Below are 27,861 nucleotides of genomic sequence, written 5' to 3'. Positions count from 1 at the left end.
GCAATCACAGGTACTGGCAACACGAAGTCTGGTGGTAAAAGCCCTAGGAAGGTAGGGACTTGCCCAGGGCCCCACAGGATCCCCCTCCCCCAAGTCAGGGAAACCATATTCTCCTAATCCTGGGTGCATCTGCATGACGCGTACCCCACAGGAGGTGACAGGAAAGGAACAGGATGTGTGTGTGACAGCCAAGGCAAAGAGGTTTCAACACCTCAAGCCAGAGTGTAGGGTGTAGTGATGTGGGGTGTGTGTGTAGTGTAAGAAATGGGGGGATAGCATGTAGGCACTCCAGGGGCTTACCAGGTCTTCTGCCAACAACAACAACAACAAAAAAGGGCATCCAGCATTGCCCTCACTAAACCTAGGACGCTCCCTGCACTGGACCTCAAAGACAGGGCCCCGCCCACCCCGCGGAAGGCGGGACCGCAGCAGTGGTGGCCGGTGGGCGCCTGCCCCTCCCCACCCTCCCTCCGCCTGGCGGCGGTGACATCACGGCTCGGGCGGGAGGGGCGGTGGCACCCCAGCACATCACTTCCTCGGCGCCTCGCGCGGACGCGCGGACAGGCAGACGGACGCGCGGACAGGCAGGCAGATCGGCGGGCGGACGGCCGCAGCGCGGGGCGGTGCTCCTGCTCGGCGCGTCCCCGACTCATGGCGAGCCCAGCCCCGCCCGCGGCCGACGAGCTCCCGGGCCCGGCCGCCAGGCGCCTCTACTCCAGGTAGTTTGAGTACCGGGATGGGGACGGGGACCCGAGCGGCGGGCGCGGGCGGGAGGCTGCCGGCCCAGAACAAAGACTGCGGCGGTGGCGCGCAACGTGGCCGGGGACGCGCCTCCCTAGCTCTGCGCAGAGAGCGGTGGGGACGTGGGGCCCAAATATCGGCCCTGCGGTAGAGGGGCTGGGGGCTGGGTTCTGCCTGTAACCCCCGTCCCGGTGCCAGAGGGGCTTACGAGGGGGGCACTCCTCCACCGAGCTCTGCGGGCCCCTGAATAGCCAGAGATGGCAGGGTTCGTTGCCAGAGGAGTTCGCCTCTCAAGCCTGAGACTGCCATGACCCGGTGCTGGGGTGACTTGGCCACGATCCAGGCTGTCATGATGGGGCCCTGCCTTCACTAACTATCCCCAGCCCCAGGCCAGCAGGACCTGGGCCTGGGCCAGGCAGGTGGGTGTGCCTCCTCACAAAGGCTTTTGCCTTCCAGGCAGGTTCACAGGTGATCCAGCGGTCTGTGCTCTGTACCCACGCCCACTGGGGATGACAGGATAGCCATGCTTCTGGCTGCGTGCCTCCCTGGTGACTCCGTCCTGATGAGGGTATTCCCCACGAGGTATTGGTTCCAGAAGTGGACAGTAGCCGAGGTGCCGCCAGTTCACTCTGGCCTCAAGCTGAACTGGAAGGGCCTGAGTGCTGGGCAGGGTCTGCAGATTGTCACTAGCCCTAGAGGAAAGCCCGACTCCCTGCTGTGAGCTTCTGATTCCCGCCTCTTCTAACCCTTCCCCAGATCTGGGGCCTCCCTGCTAGGGGCCAACCCTGAAGACATCTGCCCCATGTGAGGTGCCCCAAGCTCTCTGCCCATTCCCCCTAAAGATCAAAATGAAGGTTTGGTGGCTGGTGAAGAGAGGCTTGCCCCTCCCCATTCCACTCCGCTGCAGCTCAGAGACAGTATCACCATTGTGTGGTGTTGAAGATCAAGCCCGAGCCCTAGTCTCTGCCTCCTGGTTATAGTGCAGGGGTAAGAGGTTTGCTGGCAGCTTCTTCCTAGAGTCCCCTGGGAATGGAAGCTGTACAGGGTCACATTTACCTCAGGACCAGCCACCTGTGAGAAGGAGGTGCTATGAGGCAGTTTGTGTGTGTGTGTGTTTGTGTGTGTGTGTGTGTGTCTGAGAGAGAGAGAGAGAGAGAGAGAGAGAGAGAGAGAGAGAGAGAGAGGTTGAGGGGGGCACTGTTCAGAGTTCAGGTCTCCAAGCCATGTCAGTTGCCCCCAGTTCTCCCTGGTGGTGACTCACTAGGCAGAATCCAGGCCCTGGGTAGCTCTCACTGGTTAGGGACAGTATTCAGGATACTGGTTGAGGCCCTGAGCTCAATCAACCTGGCATCCCTCCAAGCTGAAACCCAAGCTGAGCTCAGAGGGTTGAGCTGGGACCAGATTTAAGCTGAGCAGCCAAGAGACCTTCCCACAGGGCCTTCCAGGAGGCCCATGAGCTCTTTGGTCTCCATGTAGGGGTCACAGCCAGGCCTGGGCAGCCAGTCCCTGGCTTTGATAGGCTGGGCAGATGTGAAGATTTGAAGCAGGTTTTAGAGAGGGGTCTGAGAAGAAAAGTCTCTGCCATCAGGCCCAATAACCTGTGGCCACTGGAACTAAGAAGGAAGAAATCCAAGCATGTCCTGTCCCCACGTGAGCCCCAGGGTGACCAGGGAAGCTGCATGCTGACATAGGAGCCAGGACTGTGGCTGCTCAGGTACACGGGTGCCTAGGTGAACTGGATCCACCGTATCTAAGAAGTCCTGTGGCTTTTCTGAGCTGATGCATCCATTGTCCTGGGAGCATCCCCACTCTCACTGACATCTGCCTGAGAGGGTTTCATAATTATGAGATGGGGCTGCGGAGCTGAGAAGAGCCACAAATGTGCCACCGAACTACCAACTCCGCGTGGAGTGTAGAGAGGGGCAGGCCCAGAGAGGCAGGGACACTGGGAGGGGCGGGGTAGAGGAGGGAGCCTCTCTGTTGAGACTCCCTGGTCTGCTAACACTGGGGCCAGCCCAGGGGCTTGGCATAGGGGGTCCCAGAGAAATGAATGGGCAGCTAGGAAATCCCTGCAAATCCTCTTCTGGCCTCCCAGCCCCAGAAGGCACATAGCTAAGTGCCAAGTGAGGCTGGGAAGGGAGGGGTGGCAGTGGAGCATATGGGGTGGCCTTACAAAGGCAGCCCTAGGTATGGGCAAGTCCTTTGTGGCTGCATGGCCAAGCAGTACTAGCCCCACCCACCCTACCACGTCTTTCTGTGTCTTTCCCCCAGCACTGTCCCGGACAGGACCATTCCCTATCCTAGCCCCAGATCACTGCAAACCTGATCCTCAGGTACCTTCCTGAAACTGAGGTCTCCCTTCCCCTCCAGCAGTTTCCTATTCCCACCACGCTCCCTCCCAGCCTTTCTGCTTCTTGCTCTCTCCCTCTTTCCCTGGCTGTTGAGGGGGAGGGGAGTCAGTGGTGGTGCTTCTTTCTAGGAGATACTGAACAGGGGGAGCTGGAACTGCTGTGGGCCATGGTCTCTCAAGCCATTGGTCAGGGACCAGTGCTGGGTGACTGCTCTCCGGTGAAGGAGGCAGGACAAAGATTGGGTAGCTAGAACTGGAGTGCTAAGGGGCCAGCTGGTTGTAGGTACCAGAGGACACCAGGAGCCTTAAGGGGACAGGCAAGTGGGATCAGAAGGCCAGGGCGACATGGGCAGAATGTGTCTGGCCACTAGGGAGTCTATTACTGCTTCAGCGGCTGGGATACGGCAGGCAGTACCTGGTTCCCGGTTGTTGTGATCTGGCATATTTAAGTGGAACAGCACAGGACTGTGATCTTTTAAAGTGGCTCGGTTGGTGACATGGCTTGGGATCAGGACCTCAGTGTGGAGGTGGATCCGTTGCGGTGGTGAGGTGAAGCATTGCTGTATACTTGTTCAGCAATAGGTCTGTCTAGCCAGACGACAGACCCCGGGGAGAAGTTGCTCACTGCCAGGGTTGAGGTGGTGAGGCTGGTGGGAGACACTAAGATCCGAACCCCTTATAACTTCGATCCAGAACTTCAAGGGTAGGAATTCAGGTAACCCTTGGAGCAGGCAGGTCTTTCAGAAGCCTCAGATAACCCAGTGTCTGTTCAAATGGCTGTAGCCCTTGGGCATATGGACACCTTGACAGGTGACAGATGAACCGTCCCTTATGGGTCTGCGAGGTGATGTGGGAACACAGGGGTTCCAGGAACTTCTCTGCCCAGCCACATCAGACTGGCTGGCCCCAAGAGGGCAGGAGAGGGTTAAAAGGGGAGATAGGGAGGCCCGGGGGGGGGCAGTCCAGGCTGTACCCTGATACTCTTGGCCAAGGCATTCCAGGAATGGAACCCCTGTCTCCACAGAGCCTCAGAGCAGAACTTAGTTACCTGGGGCCTGGAAGCCCTCTCTACCCACCCTGGAGTTTGTGTCTCCAGGACTAAGAGCCCAAAGTGCTGTCCAGTCTCCTGTGATTGCAGCTTAATCCCCTCATTCTCATCTCTGCGTTCCACAGCCAAAAGACATATAGCTTGGCTGGAGGGCTTCCGGGGGTGGTCCTGTCATCACTGGGATGAGGCCAAAATGGGGTAGTGGTCTAGCGGAAGGCCTCTGAGAACCCACCAGCACACTGCCCCCAGGCACTGGACTGGGCCCTGATCCTGTGGGCCTCTGTCCATAGGTGGGCATTGGTAGCTCCCCTCCATTCTTGGAGCCCCTCCCTTTGCCCTGGTTGGGCTGGGAAGGGGTCTGCAGACCCTGAGTTAGACCTGGAATCTGGAGCCTACCTTAAAGAGTTGGGCGAGTGTAACAGCAGGCAGGAGTCCTGCAGGGTGAAGAGGACTCCGTGTTCCAGGTCAGATGAGTTTGCCCATGCCAGGATCCAGGGCAGAACAAACGCCAGGGGCTGGAGAGAGTGAAGGGGCCAAGTACCAACCTTGTCCAGAGTCCTAGCTTTGCCCAGCCGTGGGACAGTCTCTCCATCCGGCATTCCGGGTTGGAGGCTCCGGCTTCCTGCCAGTCTCTGTCAGCACCAGGTGGGGTGCAGAGCTAGATTTGGGGGCTCTCGTGCGCTATCCCTATCCATCTTTTACCCCTAGTGTTGCCAGCGGCAGCTATGTGCAATCCTAACACCCCTGAAGTCCCTGGGTCCTGGGTCTGACCTGCATAAAAGTTTACCAAAGGTTTGGCGCCATGCTCCCTGCCCAACCCCCAAGGAGGACAGAAGGGCAACAGAGGATTACCTCAGGCTCCCCACCCCACCCCCATCTACCATAAGTGCTCATCCGTCCAGCCTGAGCTGCCCTTGATCCTTAGATCCACGTCATATCCAGGGAAGGCGGGAGGGAGCTGTTGAAGAGCTTGGGGTCTCCTGGAACCCAGCCTTGGAGCCTGAGATTGGCACATCTCCTGGGACCATAACCAGAGCTCTGTGATGCAGGCTACCACCACGGAGGGCCAGCCTTTGGCCCTCAGCTTGGCAGAGAAGGCTGTATGCAAGGTGGTCTATGGTGCCCCCCGCCCCCGCCCCCTGCTACTGCCTGTGGGCCTGGAGCTGTGGCTGTATGTGCAGAAGATGCGCAACCTGCAGAGAAAGAGGTGGGGACCAGGCAGGCGCCAGGCTTCAGGGCTGGGTGCCTGGGTGGGTCCAGGCATGATTTGGGAGTGTCTTGGAATTGGGGAGGGAAAGGAACCTGCAGAGAAAAAGGTGGACAGGTGGGTGCTTGGCATGGTTCAGGGGTGTCTCGTGGGGAGGGGCTCTTTGTCAGTATTCTGTCTGGTACAAAGTAACCACATTGATGCCCCTCCCGGCATATTCTCCAGGGCTTCAGCCCCAAGCTTCTTCCAAACTTTTGCTTTCTGGGTGCCAGATCTCTGGACTAGGAGGATGGCAGGGTGGAATGGCAGCTCCCCCCAATCAGCAGTACCCCCATGTAGCAGACACTCCTGTACAGTCCTCTTCTAGAGGACTACAGGACAGCAGAACGGAGCCGTGTCTGGCTGCTGACAACCATGGGGCAGGGACAGATAGGCCTTAATTAAGAAGCCAGAACTTGGCACTGGCCACAGGAGAGATGATGTCTTGTGGCTGGTTGCCACGGTAACCATGCCTCTTGTGGCCAACGTGGCATCTGATGGCCTTTCCCAGAGGGCTTGGTAAGGTGGCTGTTGGGCAGTTCAGCAAGTATGGATGGGAGTCCCTGAAATAGCAGGGTAGGTGAATAGCCCAAGGGCCTGACTTCCTGGTATCAAGGCCACATGCCTTTCCCTGACCCCTGAGAGGCCACGTGGCTCTGCTGGTCTCTGGGAGGAAATAGAGAGGAGGGGGGATCCTTGAGCCCTGGTTCAGCCAGAAGCCCATTCTCCCTGATGCCAGGTGTGTTTGTAATGCCCTGCATACCCCTTTCTGATTATGTCTGATTATGTAAACAGACAGAGATGACTCAGAGGTTAAGAGCATTGCCTGCTCTTCCAAATGTCCTCAGTACAATTCCCAGCAACCACATGGTGGCTCACAACCATCTGTAATGAGGTCTGGTGCCCTCTTCTGGCCTGCAGGCTTACATGCAGACAGAATGTTGGATACATAATAAATAAATAAAATATATTTAAAAAAAAAGAAAATAAAAATTAAAATGTCATGCCTAGGCCTCAGCCCTGGTAAGAGATGTCTGGACTGTGTGTAGAAAGGGCAGGCCTCCACAGTCTCCCTATGGCAGACAGACCTGGCAGACCCAGAGAGTGACCCTCACACTGAACAGGTTCCTAGCTGGCACAGCATGGGTGTGTGATGAGCAGACTGGGTGATAGCCAGAGGTGCCCTAGCAAGAAAAGCCCAGACTGGAGCACGAAGGCAGGTACCAGAAGCCTGAGAGTCAGGAGACAAGCTCTTGCCCACCCATCCCGAGAATTCATATTCCATTCCCTGGAGAGAGTGGAGGCGCCTGATCTTTTGGTGTCAGGAGAGAAGGGCAGGACAGCCAGTGGTTGGCTTCTGGAAAATCAAGGACCTTGCAAGTGGTGGCCGTACTGCAGAAAATAAAGTCATAGGTGCTGTGGGCTTTGGGATAACACTAAAGGGACTTGATGCCATGGCGTGGTTGGCAGGGTGGAACTTAGAACACTCTGAGCCCAGGGATGGAGATGTGTGGGCCAGCTTCTCAGGGGCCCGTTGGCTCCACCATCTAGTCACATGCCACTCTTATCTTAGGAAAGTTTTCTTGATAACACGGAATACAGAGACTGTGTTTTGCAGTTTGTGTCAAAGAACCTTAGGTTAACACGCTCGCATCTCTGTCCTTGATTTTTCATCCCTTCCCTGCACTGCTCTGGATTTGACCCACTCTTGTGACACAGAGGAGGGGCAGCATCTTGGGCAGCAAGGCCCTTGAAGTTGACTTTAAAATTATTCAATCAGGGCTGGAGAGATGACTCAGTTGTTAAGAGCATTGCCTGCTCTTCCAAAGGTCCTGAGCTCAATTCCCAGCAACCACATGGTGGCTCACAACCATCTGTAATGAGATCTAGTGCCCTCTTCTGGCCTGCATACATACAGACAGAATATTGTATACATAATAAATAAATATAAAAAAATTATTCAATCAATCCTGGTGGTGGTGGCGCACACCTTTAATCCCAGCACTCGGGAGGCAGAGGCAGGCGGACTCTGAGTTCGAGGCCAGTCTGGTCTACAGAGCAAGTTCCAGGACAGCCAGGGCTGTTACACATAAAAACCCTGTCTCGAAAAAACAAAACAACAACAACAAATTATTCAATCAGAGCTGGGTCAAATGCTACGTGTCTGTTATTTTAGTTTTTGGGAAGGTTGAGGCAAGAGAATTTGCTTGGGCCTGGGTAGCATAGAGTGATTCTGACTCCAACAAAGTGAAGCCCAGCAGTGGTGGCGCACGCCTTTAGTCCCAGCACTCGGGAGGCAGAGGCAGGCGGATCTCTGAGTTCCAGGTCAGTCTGGTCTACAGAGTGATTTCCAGGACAGCCATGATTACATAGAGAAACTCCGTCTCAAAATAACAGAAACAAAACAAAAAAGATACAGTCAGGGCGAGCTGAACAGCTGGGGCACTGTATCTGCACGGAGGCATGAATTCCCAGCAGGCATATCGGTGAACAAAGCTGTGGTGTGGGCAACAGCTGCTGAAGCACACTGTCTCTGTTGTGACCACAGAGTGTCCCAAGGGACGGGCCGTAATACTCCTTCTTTGCCCAGGATGGAGGCTTCCTGTCTGGAGCTGGCCCTGGAAGGCGAGCGTCTGTGCAAGGCTGGAGACTTCAAGGCAGGTGTGGCCTTCTTTGAGGCCGCCGTGCAGGTGGGCACTGAGGACCTGAAGACCCTGAGTGCCATCTATAGCCAGCTGGGCAATGCCTACTTCTATCTGAAGGAGTATGCCCGGGCCCTGCAGTTCCACAAACATGACCTCCTGCTGGCACGGTAAGTACTGGGGAATTGTGACCTGATGGCCTAGCCTGGTACCCTGCCCTTGAGGAGGTTAGAATCTGCAGGTCTCTCTGAGCCTGGAGAGCCCAGCAGGTGGCCCTGACCTGGAAGGGGCATCTGGGGGCCTCTTAGAGGTCTGTATTCAAGTCAAGGTGTGTGTGTGTGTGTGTGTGTGTGTGTGTGTGTGTGTGTGTGTGTGTGTGCGTGTGCACGTGTCTGTCCATGCGTTCTGTCTAGCCACCTATGCCTGCTGGGACTCTTTCCCCCTGAGACTATGTCTCTACCCCCATAGCTGTTCCTTTTCTGTGGTCTTGAGTTCAGACTTACTCCTTCCTTGCCATCTTCTCTGTTAGTGGTCTTGCCCCCAGGGATCCCCTGTTCTCCCTGTGAAGTCTAACCCCTTAAAGGTTTATGATCTCCCTCCTGCACACACCCTGCTCAAATTTCCCACCATTCCTGAGTTTCTACCCCGATGTTTCCAGTCTTATCCAACCTCTGACTGTTTTCTACTGTGTCCTACAGGGCCCTTCCCTTGTTCCACATTCAGCCCAGCTCCTTATTGGGACCTCGGAGCCACCCTGCCTTCCTACATTGGCACGGGCGTGGGGGGAAGCAGGGTTGGGAGAGCAGCCCATCCTCCCAGCCCTGCTCACCAGGGAACCCATCCTGTCCTCAACACTCAGTCCAGATCTGGTGCTAGTGGCCTGAACAAGGGTTCGCTGATGGGTGTGTCGAGCTAGCACCCCATTGCCAGGCCTTCTCTAAGGCTTTTTTGGCCCTTGCTCAGTTCAGGGCCCAGCTCGACCCCTGCCTGCTCTTCACTCCTTGCTGCCTTCTAGGGCCATTGGCGACCGCATGGGGGAGGCCAAGGCCAGCGGGAATCTAGGCAACACACTCAAGGTCCTCGGCCGGTTTGATGAGGCCATCGTCTGCTGCCAACGACACTTGGACATTGCCCAGGAGCAGGGGGACAAGGTAGGTGGTTGGCCCCTTGTGTCTTCTGCCCTTCCCATTCCTGCTGGGGCTCTCAACCTCAAACATTAGCAGACAGAACAGTGAGCCTGGCTATCTCTGCCACCCAACTGTCGGAGGATAGAAGGGGTAGGGGGTAGAACTGGGTTTGCCCTTCCTCAGGGACCTAGCAGGCCAGGGGCTGTACAACCCCTGGAAATGTACCTCGGGGTGAGTTCTCTGGGGGACTATAGAACATGCCCTCATACCTTGCTGCTGCCCACAGGTTGGGGAGGCAAGAGCCCTCTACAACATTGGCAATGTGTACCACGCCAAGGGCAAGCAGTTGTCCTGGAATGCCGCGCAGGACCCTGGGCACCTGCCACCTGATGTCCGCGAGACGCTGCACAGGGCCTCTGAGTTCTATGAGTGAGTGCATGGGGTGGGCCGGCGTCGCAGGGTGAGAACCGATGGCGCCAGGCTTGTCTGAACGCCCTTGTGGTCCACAGACACTTGTGACCAATATGTGCCGGGCAAGGACCGGGCAGGATCCCAGGCACAAAATATCCCCGCATACATTAGCCCTAACGCTTTGTGGCCACCCTTCCCCTCCCACACACCTGTCTGACCAAACCAGGCTGAAGCTCAGATGTCATCCGGACCAAAGAAGCTATTCTGAGCCACCCTGTATCCTGGGAGAACCCCTCAGTACTTTCCGACCTCAGCGGGGAGAAGCTGTAAGCTACTTTTCTGGTGCTGGGAAGGGCACAGCTCAGACAGACTTGGTTCCCCTAGGAGGAACCTGTCCCTGGTGAAGGAACTAGGTGATCGTGCGGCCCAGGGCAGGGCCTATGGCAACCTGGGTAACACCCACTACCTACTGGGAAACTTCACTGAGGCCACAACCTTCCACAAAGAGGTGAGCTGGGCCTGGGTGCTGGGGCAGGGATGCTACAACAGGAGAGCTTAGGGTCACCCCTCAAAATCCTCAACAGCTAGGCAGCCCCACTGATCCCCCAGCTCCTACTGTATTTGGTCCTGGGGTTCCCGTTTGCTCCCCTGGACACCCAGATCAAATCAGCACCTTGGGCAGGAAGGCATCCCTGGCTGTGTGTCTAGGGTTCCAGGGCTATGTGGTGATTTCTGGGATTCGGTCTGTCTGCAGCGCCTGGCCATCGCCAAGGAGTTTGGAGACAAGGCGGCTGAGAGGAGGGCCTACAGCAACTTGGGCAATGCCCACATCTTCCTGGGGCGCTTTGATGTGGCTGCTGAACATTACAAGTAAGCCCTGGGTGCAGTGGATGACAGGCCACACAGAAATGCCCACCCCAGGGGGCAGCCCCAGGGTGCACTCAACACCAGGCTCCAGAGGTGCCCCTCCCATGCTCCAGAGGGATCACTCATCACTTAGCATTCCCAGGAGCCTGCTGGGGACTCTGGCTACCCTAAAAAAGGCCAATTCGTGAAGCTCATGGGTGTCCCCGACCTGTACTGCAGTATTTAGTCACTTGCTTCCTGGGTAGAGTGGTGGCCTCTAGACATAACAGGGACGTCTGATTGGGCCTATTGTGGGGCCTATGTGCTCATCTCGTGGTTCTGGGGAGCTGTGGACACTTGGTCTTGGCTCCCCTGTGGAAGTGTCATCAGCTCAGTGATCAGTGGCCTTACCCGTTCCTTAGCCCAACCCACGCACCCACATACATCTGGCGCCACGAATGAAAAGCTGTGGCCACCTGAAGAGAGGCGTTCCCGGGGAGGAAAGGAGACACTGCCACCCGCCTAGGTACTGACTCTCTCATTCTGCACAGGAAGACGCTGCAGCTGTCCCGGCAGCTCAGGGACCAGGCAGTGGAAGCGCAGGCCTGCTACAGCCTGGGCAACACCTACACGCTGCTGCAGGACTACGAGCGTGCTGCTGAGTACCACCTGCGGCACCTGGTCATTGCCCAGGAGCTGGCTGATAGGTGTGTGTGCCAATAAGGCCTTGGCCGGGACCGGTACAGTGACTCCCCTGCTACGACAGCATGGTCACAGCAGCCTCCCACCCAGGCCTTCAGCCTATCCCTCAGGGGGACACAGTTTAAGCAAATAGGTAAATCCAAGGCTTGAAGAGGCCCTTGTCAGGACCTGGGATGGAGGAAGGTTTTTCCATCGCTTAGACCTGCATCCTTCTCCCCGTGGCAACAAATCTCATGACCTCCAATTCTGAAATAGCAGCCTTAGATGCATATCTGCTGTACCAGGCAGGGTCTCAGGGCCACAGGCCTGCGGCCAGCTATAGTGTGAGGGATTCTCTCCAAGAGCTGCCCTATCCCCAGGACTTTCTGCCCCAGGGAGGGGCAAATAATGGACGTGTCCTAGAACTAGATAGAGGCAGTGGTGGTACAACAATGGGAATAGGTTAAGTGTCTCTTTTTGGACTTGGATGAGGGAGCATGGAGCAGGGGATATTACCTTGCTGGCCATTAGGGGGCGAGCCAGGCTTTGAGCAACAGGACCCAAGGGCTGAGCCCTGAGGGCCCTATGGAGGCCTCTGCTGGCCCCAGGGTAAGCTGGTCACAAACTCAGTTGCTCAAGTTAATTCTTTCAGCAAGAAAGAATGAAAGTGCAGCTGGTTGGTGCTTTTCCCTAAAGGGGGTGAACTGGTTAGCACTGTGCCCAGGGCCCCTGGGCCCCTTGGGCAACAGAGGAGTCACTGTGCTGTTGGTACCTTATATACCAGGGTTGGGAGATGGTCAGGGACTTGGGGCCACAGGCAGTCCTGGGAGGCAGGTGTGATTGTTTAACCTTCCACAGGGTGGGAGAGGGCCGGGCATGCTGGAGCCTGGGGAACGCCTACGTGTCCATGGGGAGCCCCGCACAGGCCTTGACCTTTGCCAAGAAGCATCTGCAGATCTCTCAGGAGGTGAGCTGGGCCCACTCCCTAGGCCTCTGCTGGTGCTTCAGCAGCCTGTCGTCTCCTTCTTGGGGGACCCCACTGGCCTTTCTGAACACTGGGTTCCTGAATGAACAATTGCCACTCGTGTGTACAGGGGTCAGTGGGTCTTTGGGGAAGCAAGGATCTGTTTCCCACCCTTGGAGTCCTGGTGTCCCCTGTGTGGGGGACAGTGTTGGATTATGGGGATGCTGGGAGTAACGTCTTGGAAGAGGACCAGGGAGGCAGCAGTTCTATTGTTCAGGAACTCCCTGGACACATCCCTAGGAAGCTGAATCTCCCTCCCCTTTGCTCAGTCCCCTTCTACTGTGGACAGTGCAGAGATATCCCAAGAAACCTCCCTCCCTAACTAAGGGTGGGGCCTCAAGCCCCCACAACATCAAAAGGAACTTCTGGGATGCCCAGGTTCAGGTGGGAGGACAGGACGGTCTAGAGCAGAAGAAAGCCTGTCTGGAGGTCCCTCCACAGGGTGACCAGCCCCACATCCCCATGAGTGCAAGCAGAAGTTGCCGAAGACTGTGGCTCCCTGTGTTCCTCATGTTGGGCTTGTACTCAAGCCCACTGGTGGAGCCTGAGGCTGGTGGAGCCGAAGAGACTGGCCCCTAGGGTTGAGACAGGTATAGCCCAGGGCAGGGACAAGCTGACCGCTCACAGGGTGTCTCCCAAGACCCTGAGCACTTCTAGGGTGGACTAGAGGCCATCCAGAACATCTAGGAATAGACTACTAGAGTCGACTTCTGCTAGTGGGGACTGGAACCCGAGGGTCTAGGGTCAGCCTAGGCTGTCCGGCAGGCCAAAGATGGCTGCTGGAGCCCTGTCACCACCACCAGACCACAGTCCCAGGCCTTACCTGTCCATCTACCCCACCCCTGCTTGCTTCAGATCGGAGACCGGAACGGAGAGCTCACAGCTCGCATGAATATTGCCCAGTTGCAGCTGGCACTGGGCCGGCTGACGAGCCCAGCAGCGGCAGAAAAGCCAGATCTGGCTGGCTACGAGGCACAAGGTGAGTTCTGGTCCTGAGGGCTGGGGTCTTCTTCGTGGGCTCTGGCCTCAGCCTGAGGGTCAAAGCAGCATCCAAGCAGGGGTATGACATACCCTGAAGCTCAGAGGAAAAGACATAGGGTTCGATCAACAGGACTCATCCTTGGTTCAGGGAACAGGTCTGCTAGAAAGGGAGGCACTGACAGCTGCTCTGTAAGGGGAGACGGCTGCCCACTGCCCAGGGGAGCTCACAATGGTAGGAGAGAGACAAGTGGACACAGAACTGTGTTGCACTGTGATGTGGGGATAGGCAGGGTGTCCAGAGTTCTGGGGCACAAATGGACCCCACTGGGGCAAACCAGAGATCAGGGGTAATTTAGTTGTTACTGTTCTGTTGCTGTAAAGAGACACCATGACCAGGCAACTCTCATGGGAAAAGGCATTTAGTTGGGAGCTTCCTTACAGTTTCAAAGGCTTCGTCCTGTTGGGGGGGGGGGGGCGGGATGTGGTGGTAGGCAGGTGGGTATGGTGCTGGGTAAACACCTAAGAGTGCACACCTGACCGAAAAGTTGTGGGCAGAGACAGCAAATGGACTGGGCTGGGCTTTTGACTTGAAGCCCTCGCTCTCTCTTTGGTTTTTTGTTGTTGTTGTTTGTTTCTTTGTTTTTGTTTTTTGTTTTTTCAAGACAATGTCTCTCTGTGAGGCATTGACTATCCTAGAACTCTCTCTGAGACCAGGCTGGCCTTGAGCTCACAGTGATCCACCTGCCTCTGCCTTCTGAGTGCTGGAGTTAAACATGCATGCGCGTGCGCGCCACCACCACCTGACTGATAGGGGCTTTTGAAACCTCAAAGCCCACTCCAAGTGACCACTCCTCCAACAAGGCCACACCTCCTCCAACAAGGCCGGCTCTTAATTCTTCCTAAACAGTTCCACTGCCTAGGACCAAGCATGCAAACATAGCTTTTAACAATAGCAGGCAAAGATAGCCTTTGGGGGCTATTCTCATTTAAACCACTCCAAGGAGCAACTGTGGGGCCAAAGTGGTAGTCAGTAGCCAGGAACACCAATGACAGAGGGAGGGTGACCTGTTCTGCACGGCCCCTGAGACAGCAAGGACCTGTGGCCACCTAGAGCCCCTCCCTCCCTGATCCCGGTGGCACCGCAGGGCTGATGGCCAGAAGGCAGGAAATGGCTCCTTCCCAGCAGCCAGAGTGTCCATCATCCTGTTCTATAGGAGGGGCTTCTGGGAGGCTGGAGGGAGCCAGTCAGCGCCTGCCTGGAGTACTAATCAGGCAAAGCCACTTCAGTGACCTCATTCAGACTGATGATTGTCCCCTGCAGGTCAGACACTTAGTGAATGGAAGGACAGACTGTTCTCCACAAAGCAAATACATTAATACGAACAAAGGAGGGGCATGGTGGATGCAGGCTGCTATGCTGAGTTGGCTTCTGGAGGCCCATAGCTGCCTCCCCCCATGCCCCGCTTCTTGAGTTTCCCAGGAGTGGAGCCCCAGCTATTCATGGGTCTTTTCCCAGGGGCACCCACTGATTCCAGCTCTCAGGATGTCGAGAAGGGATACTTGCTACATGAGAGCCCCTAGTGCCTCAAACCTGGGAGTTTTCAGGGTGGACCTGGTGTGGAATATGAGGCTGGGGACAGAGGAGAGGAGCAAAGGCTTCTGGGACCCTCAGCCATTCCATGTGGCAAGGGATGCAGCAGTGAATGGGGTGGGATGGAGGAATTGGATGGTGTGGGCCCGTGGCTGGGGCTTTCCTGGAGTAAATAGCTCTGTATAGAGCTCTTCACACAGCCCCCAGCCTGTGTACCCTGAGCAGTTCTGGAAGGAGTCCCACAGAGGCAGCCAGCTTCTCGTCCTGACTCTTTTTCCTCCTCCAAGCTAAGGAAAGGGGCGGGGGGGGGGGGGTAAGTCACGAGTGAATGGCCAGGGACAAGGCAGCTCTGTCCTTCCCACATTGGCTTCTCTGCTCTGCCCTGCATGCCAGACCCTTCCCAGCTGGGGCCCCCGGAAGTCTCCTCCCCACAGGGCTACTTGCGGCCAAAGGCCTGGGCCCTGGACACTGGAGAAGTTTAATCCTCCAAGGAGGACATCAGGGAGAGGGAGCTGATTGCCCTGAAGTCCTGGGATGCAGCTGCTGAAGGCAGGCCGGCACTGTGAGAGTCTGGGTGGCCTTGAGGGAGACCCCTACTCAGGTGAGCAAGGAAGGAGCAGGGCAAGGAAGCCAGGAGAAAGCTAGACCCAGCTGAGAGACACTTGAGAAGGGCTGGCCCTGCCTCTTATAAACTGACCAGGAGCTAGGCAGGTGCTTACCCAGTAGGTCTGGTTCAGGGGGCTAAGTGGATACCCCGAAGGGCACAGACCCAGCAGGATTGGGGGATAGGTGGCCTCCTGGGCCTGGGGAATTCATTCTGCTAGGGCTGGAGAGAAGTCACAGCCAGGGGAGATGTGGCCTTCCGTTGTTAAACTCAGTCTGGTGTGGTATTTACACGTGGGTGTGGCCTGTGGGACTTAGCACAAGGCACTCATTGTGGCCTTGCAAAAGCGGAGTGATTTGAGTGGGCCGTGGGGGGAAACGTGCATTTGGGCTTTGGGCAGTGATCCATGTGTGTTTTGAGCTGAGCAGTGTACGTTTGGAACATGGTGTGCACTGTAGGTGTGATGGTGGCCAGGGGGCTCGAGGCAGGAAAAGGTTCAGGTTTTCTCTCCAGAGCTAATGGATGTAAACAGGAAGACAGACCCCTTTACCTCCCCTTGGTGGTGTCTTCTCAGCCAGCAAAGCAGCAGCCCCAGACTTCCCTAGTCAGTGGGGTACTACCTTGCCAGCTGCCTCCCCCTTCCCAGTCCCTCTGGTTGTGTGGCTGTCTGAGACCCTTATAGCACACTTGGCTATTCTGCCCACGCCACTCGGAATGCAGTGGTTTGGGGAGCATGCAAGGAAGAAAGGGAGCTAGCTCTGACCCCTGCCAGGCGTGACGAGCCTGGGCTATCCAGTGCACACAGTGACATGGTGGAAGCCCTCTGCTCTTGATGATCTGTGACCCTTCTCGTCCTCTGGGCCCAGCATTGTGGTATGAACACGGCAGCTCACTTCGGGAAATGCGCTAGAGGTCCTTCTCCACTTCATGGTCAGGGATGTGCTTTGTGCTTGTGATGTCTGAGGGGCAGTATAGGCTGTGGACTCGAGCCTTGGCCCTGTCTACCATAGTCCTGTGTGTCATTGCCCCGTCTGGGAGGCAAACCTGCTGAGAGTGACAGCCGGGCAAATGGCCAGAGTGCTGAGTCTGCTGCACAGATATGTCTGCAGCTGTTGGGGGCTGTGGAGAGGACCTACGGACCTGCAGACTCAGTAGACGGGAAGCAGATCTAACCAGGGGCTCGCTGTGTTTCCTGGCATGGAGAAGACATTAACGGGTCAGACTGACATAGGTTCGCCTGGAAGAAGAGAGCCAGTTTTTATGTCTGGAGGTAAAACTGCCACTAGCAGCCACCATGGACAGGGAATGGGTTGCCTTCCCTTGTAGGGAGGGCTAAGTCGAGGAACACACATACGTTTGGATGACTTTCCCTCAGACAATAGTGGTCAGGAGCCTTCACAAGACAGTAACTGTCCACCTTGTGTGGGTAGACATAATAGAGAAGTTTCGAGACCTTGTACTGTAGGTGGGGTGGATAGGAAGCTGAAGGAGGGTTTAGGGTCTGAGGCCTTGGTGGAGGTGTCTCAGCCAAGGAGACCTGGCCGTTAGTACTGGCCAAACCTGACCTTTTTGACTCTAAACAGAAGATCCATTTAGCTGGGTCCAGTGGGCCTCACCCTGTCTCCACAGGAGGATGCCTGTCCTGAACCAGCTGCATGCTGTGGTTCAGAAGGACTGCCTAGTCGCCACCACAGCTTGGGTCCACCCATGCAGCAGCACAGGAGAGGGCCCTCTCTGCTCTTCAGAGAACTCATCCTGGTAGTCCTATCAGGACACATGGGGACCCAGATGTCTCCATGCTCTGTGTGTTAGACATTCTCCTAACCCGGGCACGTAGTGGGCACCAAGTGGCCCATGGCTGCTGTAACTGCCCCTGTGCCTGAAGGTGCAGGGTGCAGGGGCTGTGTTGAAGACAGGAGAGACAGTGTGTGTGTGTGGGGGGGAGGTTCCTGGATGTCTAGAGCCACCCCTGTCTGTGTCAGGACTTGTTTGTAGCCTGTGTGTGCTCCCCCCCCCGACCTTACATCCCTCTCAGTGGCTTTTCCTCCTGGGATGTTTTATTTCTGAACCACTCGAGAGCAGGACACAAGGCTGTCTCCCTCAAAAAATTCCATCTTGGACAGCAGATGGAGTCACATATCCCTTTCTGATGGCCTTCCCTGTCTCACTGGGTGTGTGATACACTGTGCTTTCACTGAAGGGTGGTCTGGAGCCATCTGACTAAAGGCCTAGGGACCATGCTGGAGACCTGGCTTGCCTTGCACTAATCCCCACTCCTCCCCATTATTTGATTTTTGAGAATATGGCTCAGGATGGCCTCAAACTCACTACGTAGCCAATGGTGACCTTGAAGGTGCTGCTTTCATCAGTGTAGTGCTGACCACTTTGTCACATAATGCAACAGTGGATAGGTCGGAGGGTAGTGACCAGTTCCCCACCCCTGGCCATCACTGGCGTTCACCCAGCATTCGGCGGTGAGCCCTGTAGGGGGATGGCAGCATCAATCCAGGCTGCCGCACCTCATTGCACTCCCTGCCTCACAAGCCCCGCCCTGGGTATGCATGCACTGTATGACGTGCTCATGAGCAGTAGGTGTCCAGCGCCCGTCTGGTGACTGGAGGATGTTTGGCAGACCCAGCGAGGGGTGGGAATGGTGGCAGGAATGTTGGGCTGTTAAAGAGGTCCTGTTCTCTGTAGCAGGCCAACAGTTCCTTTGAGAACTAGTACATCACAGGCAGGAAAGAGGCTGGGTCTTCAAATAGCCAGGCTCACTATACTTCTCTCTCCCCTTCTCAGGGTCGGGGTCCTCCTAATACTGGCCCTTACCCAATGTCCCCCTTGAATTGTCCATTTGTGGCTTGACTGACCTGGCTAGCTCTCCCAAGACCTGGGCCTTGCAGGTAGTCAAAGCAGCTGCCCAGACCAGGCTCACCTTCCCAGCCTCCTTCCCATCACTGCCTGTGCTAGGAAAGGCCAGGGTGAAGTAGCTCCCCACCCCACCTAGAAATGAAGGTCAGGGACCCCTAGGGCTGGTGGTAGCGCTGAGCAGTAAGGGGTCAGGTAGTTGCTCCTTCCCATCCAACTGTGGTTGTGGACTTGAGGGCTGATGATAAGTCTCCTGTGGGAGCCCAGAGCCTACTTCAAACCATCTGCTAGGCACAGGAACCCAGAGGTTCCTCTCTGCCTTATCCCCATGTGGGTGCAGAAGGTCGGCTAGGGAGCTCAAGTGTGGCTTCATGGAGGGAATGCTATGGATTACACAGGCTGCCTTCCAGGAAGAAGGGACGCTACACGGGGCATCGCTTGACAGAGAATCCCTTGTTTGTTGGGGGGGGGCACCAAAGCTACCCCTGCTACATCCTTCTCAGGGCCTCATTTGTCCTCAATCCTTGCCTGCCTCGTCTGGTGCCCACAGCCTAGTTTTTTACATGATCCGGGGCGCAGTACCGCTGTGTTCTTGGTCTCCCGGGTCCCTTGCTTGGCTAGTGGCCTCAAAGCTCAGGCTGATGGGCTGTGATCTCTTCAAGGAGCTAGACCCAAGAGGACACAGAGGCTGAGCGCCGAGACCTGGGACCTGCTGCGACTGCCCCTGGACCGGGTGAGCTGGTGATCGGGACTGGTGGCCCGAGGGCCTGAGGAGCAGATGGCAGTAGAGACATGGTCAGCATGTGGGCTCTAGGTTAACGAGCCCAGTGTGCAGTGTGCAGCGTTTGCTGAGCTGTCAGCACCCTCTTAAGGGCCCTGTGCCCTGGGAGATAAATGTCCCTCCCCCAGCAGCCTCCAGGGAACCCATCTGTCATCGTTCCCCTGGGGGTGATCCAATTCTACCCTCTGGCATGAGCTTTCCCAGGGTCGCAATTCCTGGGTTTCTGTCTGCTCCCTGCCACTGGCCTGAGTCTGGGGCAGGGGACACAGCTATTATTGTTGGAGAAGCTGGTGGGTTTTGTCAAACCCCAGACCTGGGGGCCTAGTGTGGGTGTTATATGGCCCACGGTAGCCTGGACTCTCTGATCTTCTGGTTGTAAATAACCCTAGGGGCATAACATGAGTTCAAGCTCAGGAACACCCATGGTCACCTCTGTTGCCCAGCATTCAAAGGCTGACATCTAAGGAAGCTGGCACTCCTCAAATGTCTGTCTGTGCCCTCTCTGTTTGGTATTCCGCCCTTCAGAGACAGAGTCCCTCCTGTGTGCATCCAGGAAGGTGGGCAGCTGGGCCAGCTGCTGAGAGGGGACTTTGGTTTCCAACTTCCCTGGCTCATGTCCAACCTGCCTTTCCCTCTCCAGGAGCAGAATGGAGATACCCACCACACAGGGGACTGGAGGGGGCCAGGCAGGGACTCACTCCCCCTCCCCATGAGGAGCAGGAAGTACCAGGAAGGGTCAGATGCCACGGAGAGGAGACCGCGGGAGGGCAGCCACTCTCCCCTGGACAGCGCTGATGTAAGGGTCCAGGTGCCTCATACGGTAGGTGCCTCCTGAGTCGAGGGAACAGTTGTGAGCACTGAGCCCTCCCTTCCCTTTCTCCCACCATCCAGCCTGGTAGCCTGGGGTGGGGGTGGGGTCAAGACTGAACCGGTTGCTCAGAGAGGCAGAGCTGCTGGGCCCTCCACCTGGCCTTGTGCAGTTAAGGCACTCTGGAGTACAGAGCTGAGCTCATAACTGTACCTCAGAGAGCCCCCATGGGCATTCCAGATCAGCCTTCCTGTAGACAGGCTCTATCTTTAGGCCTAAGTTTCCATCTTTGACACCAGTCTTCAGGTAACCTCCCTCTGTATCACAGACCCCTTCTTTGCCTTACTGGGACCCTTGATACCTGGCTGTATAAGCTAATGGAGCTGGACTATACAACCTACTTTAGAGATGCCTTCTGTACCTCAGCAGTCACTTTAGAGGCTCCTGAGTGCCTGGACACAGGGGCTCTAGTGGGGGAGTCCTCTGCCTCGAGCACAGGTGGTACAGCCTGTACCCCTCAATGTGTCTCAGAGTCTAAGAGGCCTCCTGGGGAGTGGTGGCCCTGAGCTGAGGGACGGGAGAGGTGGCTGGAGATGGATGGGAAGACCCCAAGCTTGCCCAAAGAAAAGACCTTAGTACTAGGGGCAGTTCAGTGTGAGAGAGGCACATGCGCCGTCCCTAGAGTTGGGGAGTGGCATCATGTAGGGGGACATGCTGGGTGGCCAGTGTACAACTGTAGAGCCAGGTGTGGAAGGAACAGCAGGGAGCTAGCATCTACCCAGTTTCCAGCAGGTCTGGGCTGGGAGGTGCCACCTACTCCAGCTGGGCTTAGCATTGATCAAAGCTAGACTGGAAACCTGGTAGGGGGTTGGTGTGGTCCGGCAGGAGCTCACAGCACAGCCTGGATGCTCAGATCTGAGAGCACTCAGCATTCCTGGCAGCACACAGAAAGGGTAAGATGGGAAGTACAAGACTGGTGGCCAGCAGGTGGAGGCTGGGGCCTTCCAGGGCCAGTAGGTGCCCACTGTGCCTGGGCAGTATCTCCAGGCACTGGGATCTGGCAGAGGTCCAGAGGCAGAGAGTCTGTATTTAGGCTTAGAAGTCCCTGTGGAGGACACTCAGGTCCTGAGGCTCTAGGAAGTAGCTTACAACACCCTCACCCTGCCACAGGCTCTGGCGGCCTGTGCTGCATAGGGGCCTTGGTTATTCTTAGTGCCTGGAGCCCACCCTTCCTGCCGGGGCGGCTGCCTTCAACCCCACACTCCAGCCTACTTTATTCCAATCACAGGGAGGCTTTGGGGAGCTATGAAGGAAACACATAGCCTCTCATCCATGGGGCTTAAAGAAAGGTTGTAGTAGAGCCAAGGGGCCACCCTGCAAATGTCTGGAAGTCCACCTGGGGTAGCCTCAGGAGCAAAGTTAAGGGAAGAGAGACTGCTTCTCCCAGGGGCCCAGATTTAGCTTTGGAAGGAAGCCCAGGGGCCAAGGGGTTGGGTGGGAAAGGGCTTTCAAATAAGCTGTCCACCCCCACAGCCTTTAGCTTGCCCACCCACAGGCCTCAAGGGGTGTGCTCTGTTGAGCTGGGGGAAGCCAGCTCATTGTTGAGAGAGAGAGAGAGAGAGAGAGAGAGAGAGAGAGAGAGCGAGCGCTTGCACACTCGTGAGCTGCAGCAGGGAGGGTGGGTACTAGGAGAGCCCAGCCTTCTCCCTGGAGTGTGTGTGTGTGTGTGTGTGTGTGTGTGTGTGTGTGTGTGTGTGTGTATTCAACCACTTGTGAGCTGCAGCAGTGAGGGCGGGTACTAGGAGAGCCCAGCCTTCTCCCTGGATCCTATTTAAGCATCTGGAGAACACCGTGGGTCCCAGCAGCGGCAGTGAGGAGACACTTGGCACTTTGGGCAGGTGGTAGCGACTGTGCCTGGCACCTTGGCATCCTGCCTGGGTTGCACGTGGCCTGGCACCTATACAGTTCCTGATTGCTGCTGCTGGAGGGAGCCTGTGATTCTGTGTGAGTGTGGGTCCTTGGGCATGCTGGGACTTCGGTCAGCCAGGGGAGGGGTGGGCTGGGCCAAAGCTGTACACGTCTCTAGAACCTGGGCTTAAACTAAAGTAGTGGAGATTGCAGTCAGCCCTTTGGGAAAGAGCCAGAGACTTGTGGGCAGGGAACAGGGAACAGGGAGTCCTTTACAGTCCTCACAGGACTCTCTCAGACATGAGATCATGCTCCTGAGGGGTATGGGGGGAGAGCAGGGCTGTAAGCAAGGGAGCCCCAGTCCCAAGTCTCCAGCCTGGATGTGGTTCTACTCTATCTTGACAGTTGAGTGAGGGTAAGAGGAGTCTCAGAACAAATGCAAGTCCTTCAAGGGCTTCCCTCAAGCGCTCTCTCTCTCTCTCTCTCTCTCTCTCTCTCTCTCTCTCTCTCTCTCTGTGTGTGTGTGTGTGTGTGTGTGTGTGTGTGTGTAAGAAAGGGAGGATAGCATGGAGCCACTTTATAGTGCATCTTGGATCCCGCAGCTCTCCAGTTCTCCAGACATACTGTGAAGCCCCTACTCCTCGAGGAGTGCTGGCTCAGCCCAAGTGCTGCTTGTCCTCTGGCTGGGGCTGTGTATGTTAGCTTTCCTTTGCTTATGGCTCTGGTTTTTCTCCTGGCTCTGACAGTGTCAGGCTGCAGGGCTCATTTAGGCCACAGAAGGACAAAGCCTGAAGGAGAGCAAGGTCAATCTGAGGACCCAGATCCAGTAGGGTCTTTTTGCCCTGTGACTGCCCTGTCCATAGCTCCTGAGACTGGGTTGCGTTGCCTTTGGAGTCTTGAATCTAGTCCTAAGTTGGGGCTGTCTACCCGGTCTGCTTGTATCCAGGTCTCAGTTCTGTTCTTACCTCTGTGTGACCTTGGGGAGGCCATACAACCTCTGTGGCTGTGCCTCTAGGTGCTGGGCAATCCCAGGCGTGGAAAGTGCCCCTTAGGGTAGAAGTCTTCCTGCATTCAGAAGGCCACAGCTGTGCAGAATCAGGCCTTCCCAGGCATTGCTTCCTTGCTCTTTGTGTGGACTTTGATGGGCTAGCGGCAGGTACCAGCTTCTTGCAGCAGGTGGTTCTGGACCCCCATCCTGTCCATTGCTAGGCTAGAACCCCAGGCCGGGCTTCTGAGACCCAGCCTGCAGATAGGCCAGAGTTATAGCCTTTCCGTCCAAGGTTGTGAAAGCTGAGTCTGGGATGGTGCAGCCTGCTCCAGTTACCTGATGCTCAGGATTCACAGACCCAAACTCTCCCTTTGAAAGTAGCCTCCCCAACCCCATGACTTATCTGGACTCAGGACAGTCACCCATGACCTAGGCCTTAGACTAGACCCCCACTCAGCTAACCATATATTGAAGGATAGATCCAGAGCCCAGTACGGACTCCAGAAAGTTTCTCTTCAGTAGTAGGCAGCTGTGTACCCATCCTCAACCCCAGGCCCTCCCCCTCAGCCAGCTCACAGAGGACCTGGGGGTGTTAAGTCTTCCTCATACACTGGCCCTCACACCGCTGCTGTCTTCTGAACTGGACATTGGTCTACCATCTCTGTGTGGCCTAAGCCCAGAAACAGGCAAAAAGACCCTCATCTCCCCACCTGGGTCTCTATGCCCTTGGCAGTAAAAACCTATGGATCCTTCTATCATTGCAGCCAGATTGGCCACTGAGGTCACATAGCTAGTGGCTATCCTGGCTCCATGCTTGCAGAGACCAGCTCACTGGACATTGGAGGGTGACAGGATTGGGGGCCAGGTACAAATGGAGCTCTGTATGACTGACAGGGTCCTCTGGGGTGGAATCCATTCCTGAAGATGGTGGTTTCTGACCTGGGTCAGCTCGGGGAAAGTCCAGGCTGGGGCTGGGTAGGGGTGGCCCAGGCCAAGGTAGCAGCAAGACAGGAAGTGACTGAAGCTGGCTGGAGGGGTGACAGCCACAGAAGTGGAGGCATCTTGTCATGGGGGCGGCACCCTGGAAGGTCCTGAGAGCTTGTCTTGGGATAGTTAGGGTGGGCAGTCCTGTCAGTGGGTCTATGACAGAGGCACCGAGGGCTGAATCGGGGCTTCCCTTTCTATCCAGGGTATTCCCAGGGCCCCATCTTCAGACGAGGAGTGCTTCTTTGACCTGCTGAGTAAGTTCCAGAGCAGTCGTATGGATGACCAGCGCTGCCCCCTGGAGGAAGGCCAGGCAGGGGCTGCTGAGGCCACAGCTGCCCCAACCCTGGAGGAGAGGGCAGGTGAGGACAGATCCTAGGTGAGCCCACCAGCCAGACCCAGCACTAATCCTGTTAGCCCCCAGCAAGCTAGTCTGGGGGCAGGGGAGGTCAGCTGCAAAGTGCCCCCATCACCCAGAGCTCCCTCCACACTTGTCCCTGAAGCAACATCCTGGGAAGTATGTAATTACCCCACCCTGAAGAACACAGACTGTCTATGCATCTCAGCCTTTGAGCGTGTGGGAGGCCAAAGCTTTCTCCTGTCAGCTCCTGAAGTCCTGGGAGGCAGGGCAGGGGCAAGATGGTTAGGAGCAGCCCCAGGCATAGAGGACTTACTGGGGCCATATTCCCTTTGAAGAGAGCTGGGCCAGTTCGAGGTGCCAGCATTCCCAGTGGTCCCCTCTCCAGGCCTCACTTTCTGCTTGTCTCTTGCAGCTCAGCCCTCCGTGACAGCTTCACCACAGACTGAAGAGTTCTTTGACCTCATTGCCAGCTCCCAGAGCCGTCGGCTGGATGACCAGAGGGCTAGCGTGGGCAGCCTGCCTGGGCTACGCATCACCCTCAACAATGTGGAGCACCTCCGAGGCGACGGGGACCCTCAGGAGCCAGGGGATGAGTTTTTCAACATGCTTATCAAGTACCAGGTGGGCCTGCACTCAAGAGACAATGGGTGGGGTCTCTAGGTGGGCCTGCACTCAGGAGACAATGGGTGGGGTCTCTTCTAGGCCAGCCTTCTGGTGGTCCTCTGCACGCTGCTGCAGTATAGACATCTAGCAGGCTCACAGCAAACTCTGGTCTCTCTTTCTGGCCTTGTATGAGGGATGCCTGAGGAAAGATGGCACAGCCAGAGTCAGGGACCACCCACAGGTGCTCAGGCCTGAAGCCCTTCTTCTGCCAAGGGCCTGAGCATGTCCTGAGACACCAGCCTCAGCACATTTTGGTGCTAGAGGTCAGCCTGGGTTGCCAGGTCCCCAAATCCAGGGATGTCTACTTCAGCTTCCACATCTGGGCAGAGGAAGCTGAGGGTCAAGTGACACCCTGAGTCGGGAGGGAAGAAGAGCTGGGGTATTAACAGCTGACTGGAGGGTTAGGGGCAAGAATGGCCACCACTATAGGGTTGACAGGTAAAATGGAGAGCCTGTGAAGACAGAACCAGGGTAGGGCTACCATGGATGGGCTTCGGTATATGGGGTGGGGTAGGGTTAGGGTGCTGCTGAGCTGAGCCACCTGCCCAAGGCCTGGCAGCACAGAGGTGGGTGGTATGTATGTGGTGGGGTTTGGTCAGGCGCAGGAAGGGCAGGGGCCGGCACCCCACCTCTGCCTCAGGCTAAGCTTCCAGATCGCTGTTCATTCTCACAGAGACAGAACCACAACAGCGTCCAGACAACCTCCTCTAAGTCAGCTCCTCCCGAGAAGCCCCGCCCACTCCAATACTTGGGCCATCAGCTGCACCGGCTCCGGTCCCTTCTGCTCCAGGCTCTGAAGAAAAACCAAACACCTTTCAGGCCCACATCGGGACAGGCAGAGCCCGTGGTGTCAGCTGATTGATCCAAAGGAGACTCTTGGCGGGGTGGAGGTTGGGGTGATTTCCAAGGAACAGGCTCTGAGCTGTGGCCCCCAGGTTCCTCCAAGGGCAGTCCAGGGTTGTGCTAGGTTCCAGGGTAGTTTTAGGGGTACAGTCCCTGGATCAACGGGTTCCAGGAGTTTGCCCTAGGGCTGCCTAGAAGCTGCTGGCTTCCTCTATGCCCAGAATATATTATCCAGCCCTTTCTGTTTGGTTGGCCAGCCACAGCTCTGGGGAGATGTCATCAAGAGACATTGCTAGGGCAGGGCTCCTAACACTATCTCAGAACCAGGAAGGCAAGAGGCGACTGAAAACGGGTCCCACTTGGAGTACACTACTCCTCTCGAGCCAGTGTTTGCCACCCTTAGATTTTCATTAAGCCTATTGCCCACCCAGTGCTAGGATAGCCGACCCCCCAAGACCCAAGAAATGTAAGACCATCAACCTACACTGTGTCTGCCCAGTCCTCCAGGATTGATGACCAGCGCTGCCCACCCCCGGATGTGCTGCCCCGAGGCCCCACCATGCCTGATGAGGATTTCTTCAGCCTTATCCAGAGAGTGCAGGCTAAGAGGATGGATGAGCAGCGCGTGGACCTTGCTGGGAGCCCGGAGCAGGAAGCCAGTGGGCTGCACGAGCCCCGACAGCAGTGTCCACCAGGTGCCAGCTAAGGCCTCACCCCTCCAGCCAGGCATGCCCTGCCCTGGACTCTGGGGACTCAGTTGTCCACAGTGGCCATAACCCCTTGATAAGCCAAATCTTCCCAAGGCCATGATGGAGTGCCAGCTCAGTCCCCAAACCCTTCCCACTGAGCCAGATGGTGGGCACCCAGCCCTCAAGGAACCCCCATCCCAGGGTAGTGGGCTCAGGCTAGAGCTGCTATGTGGGGGAGGGCATGCTTCTGACCCCATATGGCCCATAGCTTCCTGCAGACCCTGCCCTACCCTGCTCCAGGCTGGGCCTTCAGCATGTTGGCCCCAAGCCCCGGTGCTGTCCAGACCCTTCTCCCTCAAGCCCTGCCCTGCCAAATGTGAAATTCTGCCAACTCCCCCAAGCTCCCCAGGGGAGCCTCAAAGACTCTTCTGGGAGCTACAGTGGCACGGCATGTTCTGTCCCCCAGCTGGTCCTGGGATGGCTATGCAGGAGGTACACTCTGTATTCTGCCTCACCTCCCCAGGGCAGGCCCTATCCTGGCCTGTCTGTGCCCAACTCTGCTGCAGGAGATTGACAGCTGCAAAGTCCAGACACCCTGACCAAGTAGTCCCCAGTCTTGCACTTGGCCTTTGAGGAAAGATGAACCTTTTCCAGCAGGGGGACAAGGCAAGCTTCCAAGCCAAAAACATAGGCAGGGTCTTGTCCTAGGAGGACTTGTCCTGCTGGCTGGCAGTGGGTATTCATGGGGTATCTGCTCAGCTAGATCCTCCAGTCCCCTCAGTGAACACACACCCCTTTCTACTAGGGAAATGGTACCTTGGCTTTCTCCTCAAGGGGTCCAGCGGCAACATCTGAGTTGGACACAGGGCACTGCAGTTGGGATGGAGATTCAGGCCGGAATGCTGGGACATCCACGAGACAGACCTTTGGGGACTATAGTCCCAGCTCTTGCCTGCAGATCCTGCAAGTAGCCCTACTGGAAGGTTCTGTACAACCCAGGGCCTCTTACCCTGCAGCCTAGGAGGGGGCCAGGGTAAGGGAAACTGAAGGGCCAGCCCTGTGATCCAACTTCTAAGAGACAACAGCACCCCAAGGGCAGGAACAAATACCAGAGCACAGGGTCTCGGGCGGGACGTAGTGGCCGCCTGCATACTTGAATGTACATGCGTATTTATTGCTCACATGTGTTTGCCATGTTATCCACGGGTTCTTTCCAACCCGAGAGGTACGTTTTTTGTTTTACCCAGAAATAAAAAGTCTGCCAAGTGAGTGTGGCTTCTGGTGGAATTTGTGTCCATCGGCCTTCCCAGGACATGGGATTGGCTTGTCCAGTGCAGTGTCCTCCAGCATACAAGCCATCTGAGATCATGAGGAGTATGCCCGCCCCTGCTGCATGTAGCCATGAGGGGCCAGGGCCAGAGCCTCTACTTGCTGCATCCTCTGCCTACTCCACTCTCTGCTGTTCTTCATTGTCCTGGCTTTCCAGAGATGTGGAGCAGAAGCCAGGCATGTCACTGTACATTGGAGAACACTGTGGGGACTAGCCTTCTGAGCAGCCTCACTCTGACTGGATTAGCTCCAGCCACAGGGCTCCCTTTGTTCCTATTACTGGGACTGGATTATGCCAGTCTAAGCAACAGAGAAACTCGGAGAGGGCCTGGCTTGTCCTCAGCGTTCAT

The 27,861-nt window shown here is 56.4% G+C and overlaps 1 protein-coding gene across 4 annotated transcripts; it reads left to right on the top strand.

Moving 5' to 3' along the window:
* The first annotated feature begins 562 nt into the window (after positions 1 to 562).
* On the top strand, positions 563 to 27,451 carry Gpsm1 (G protein signaling modulator 1). Of its 4 annotated transcripts, none has more exons than XM_048452721.3 (14): positions 563 to 719; positions 7,976 to 8,197; positions 9,043 to 9,178; positions 9,441 to 9,583; positions 9,950 to 10,073; positions 10,320 to 10,435; positions 10,963 to 11,118; positions 11,951 to 12,059; positions 12,972 to 13,095; positions 18,820 to 18,890; positions 19,579 to 19,758; positions 23,832 to 23,988; positions 24,400 to 24,608; positions 25,993 to 27,451. In XM_048452721.3, exons 1-14 carry the CDS (start codon positions 652 to 654, stop codon positions 26,197 to 26,199), a joined length of 2,022 nt encoding a protein of 673 aa, XP_048308678.2. In that variant the 5' UTR covers positions 563 to 651; the 3' UTR covers positions 26,200 to 27,451. The 4 variants fall into 4 exon arrangements, with proteins under 4 accessions (XP_048308678.2, XP_048308679.2, XP_048308680.2 ...); XM_048452722.3 differs by lacking the exon at positions 25,993 to 27,451 and adding an exon at positions 25,324 to 25,986; XM_048452723.3 differs by lacking the exons at positions 563 to 719; positions 7,976 to 8,197; positions 9,043 to 9,178; ... (4 more) ...; positions 11,951 to 12,059; positions 12,972 to 13,095 and adding an exon at positions 15,078 to 15,289.
* Positions 27,452 to 27,861: the final 410 nt, after the last annotated feature.

Source organism: Myodes glareolus, chromosome 21 (assembly GCF_982192425.1).
Source record: "Myodes glareolus chromosome 21, mMyoGla1.1, whole genome shotgun sequence".
Lineage (NCBI taxonomy): Eukaryota > Metazoa > Chordata > Mammalia > Rodentia > Cricetidae > Myodes > Myodes glareolus.
Note: the sequence above shows the minus strand (reverse complement) of the source record. Positions and strands in the feature narration are given on the sequence as shown.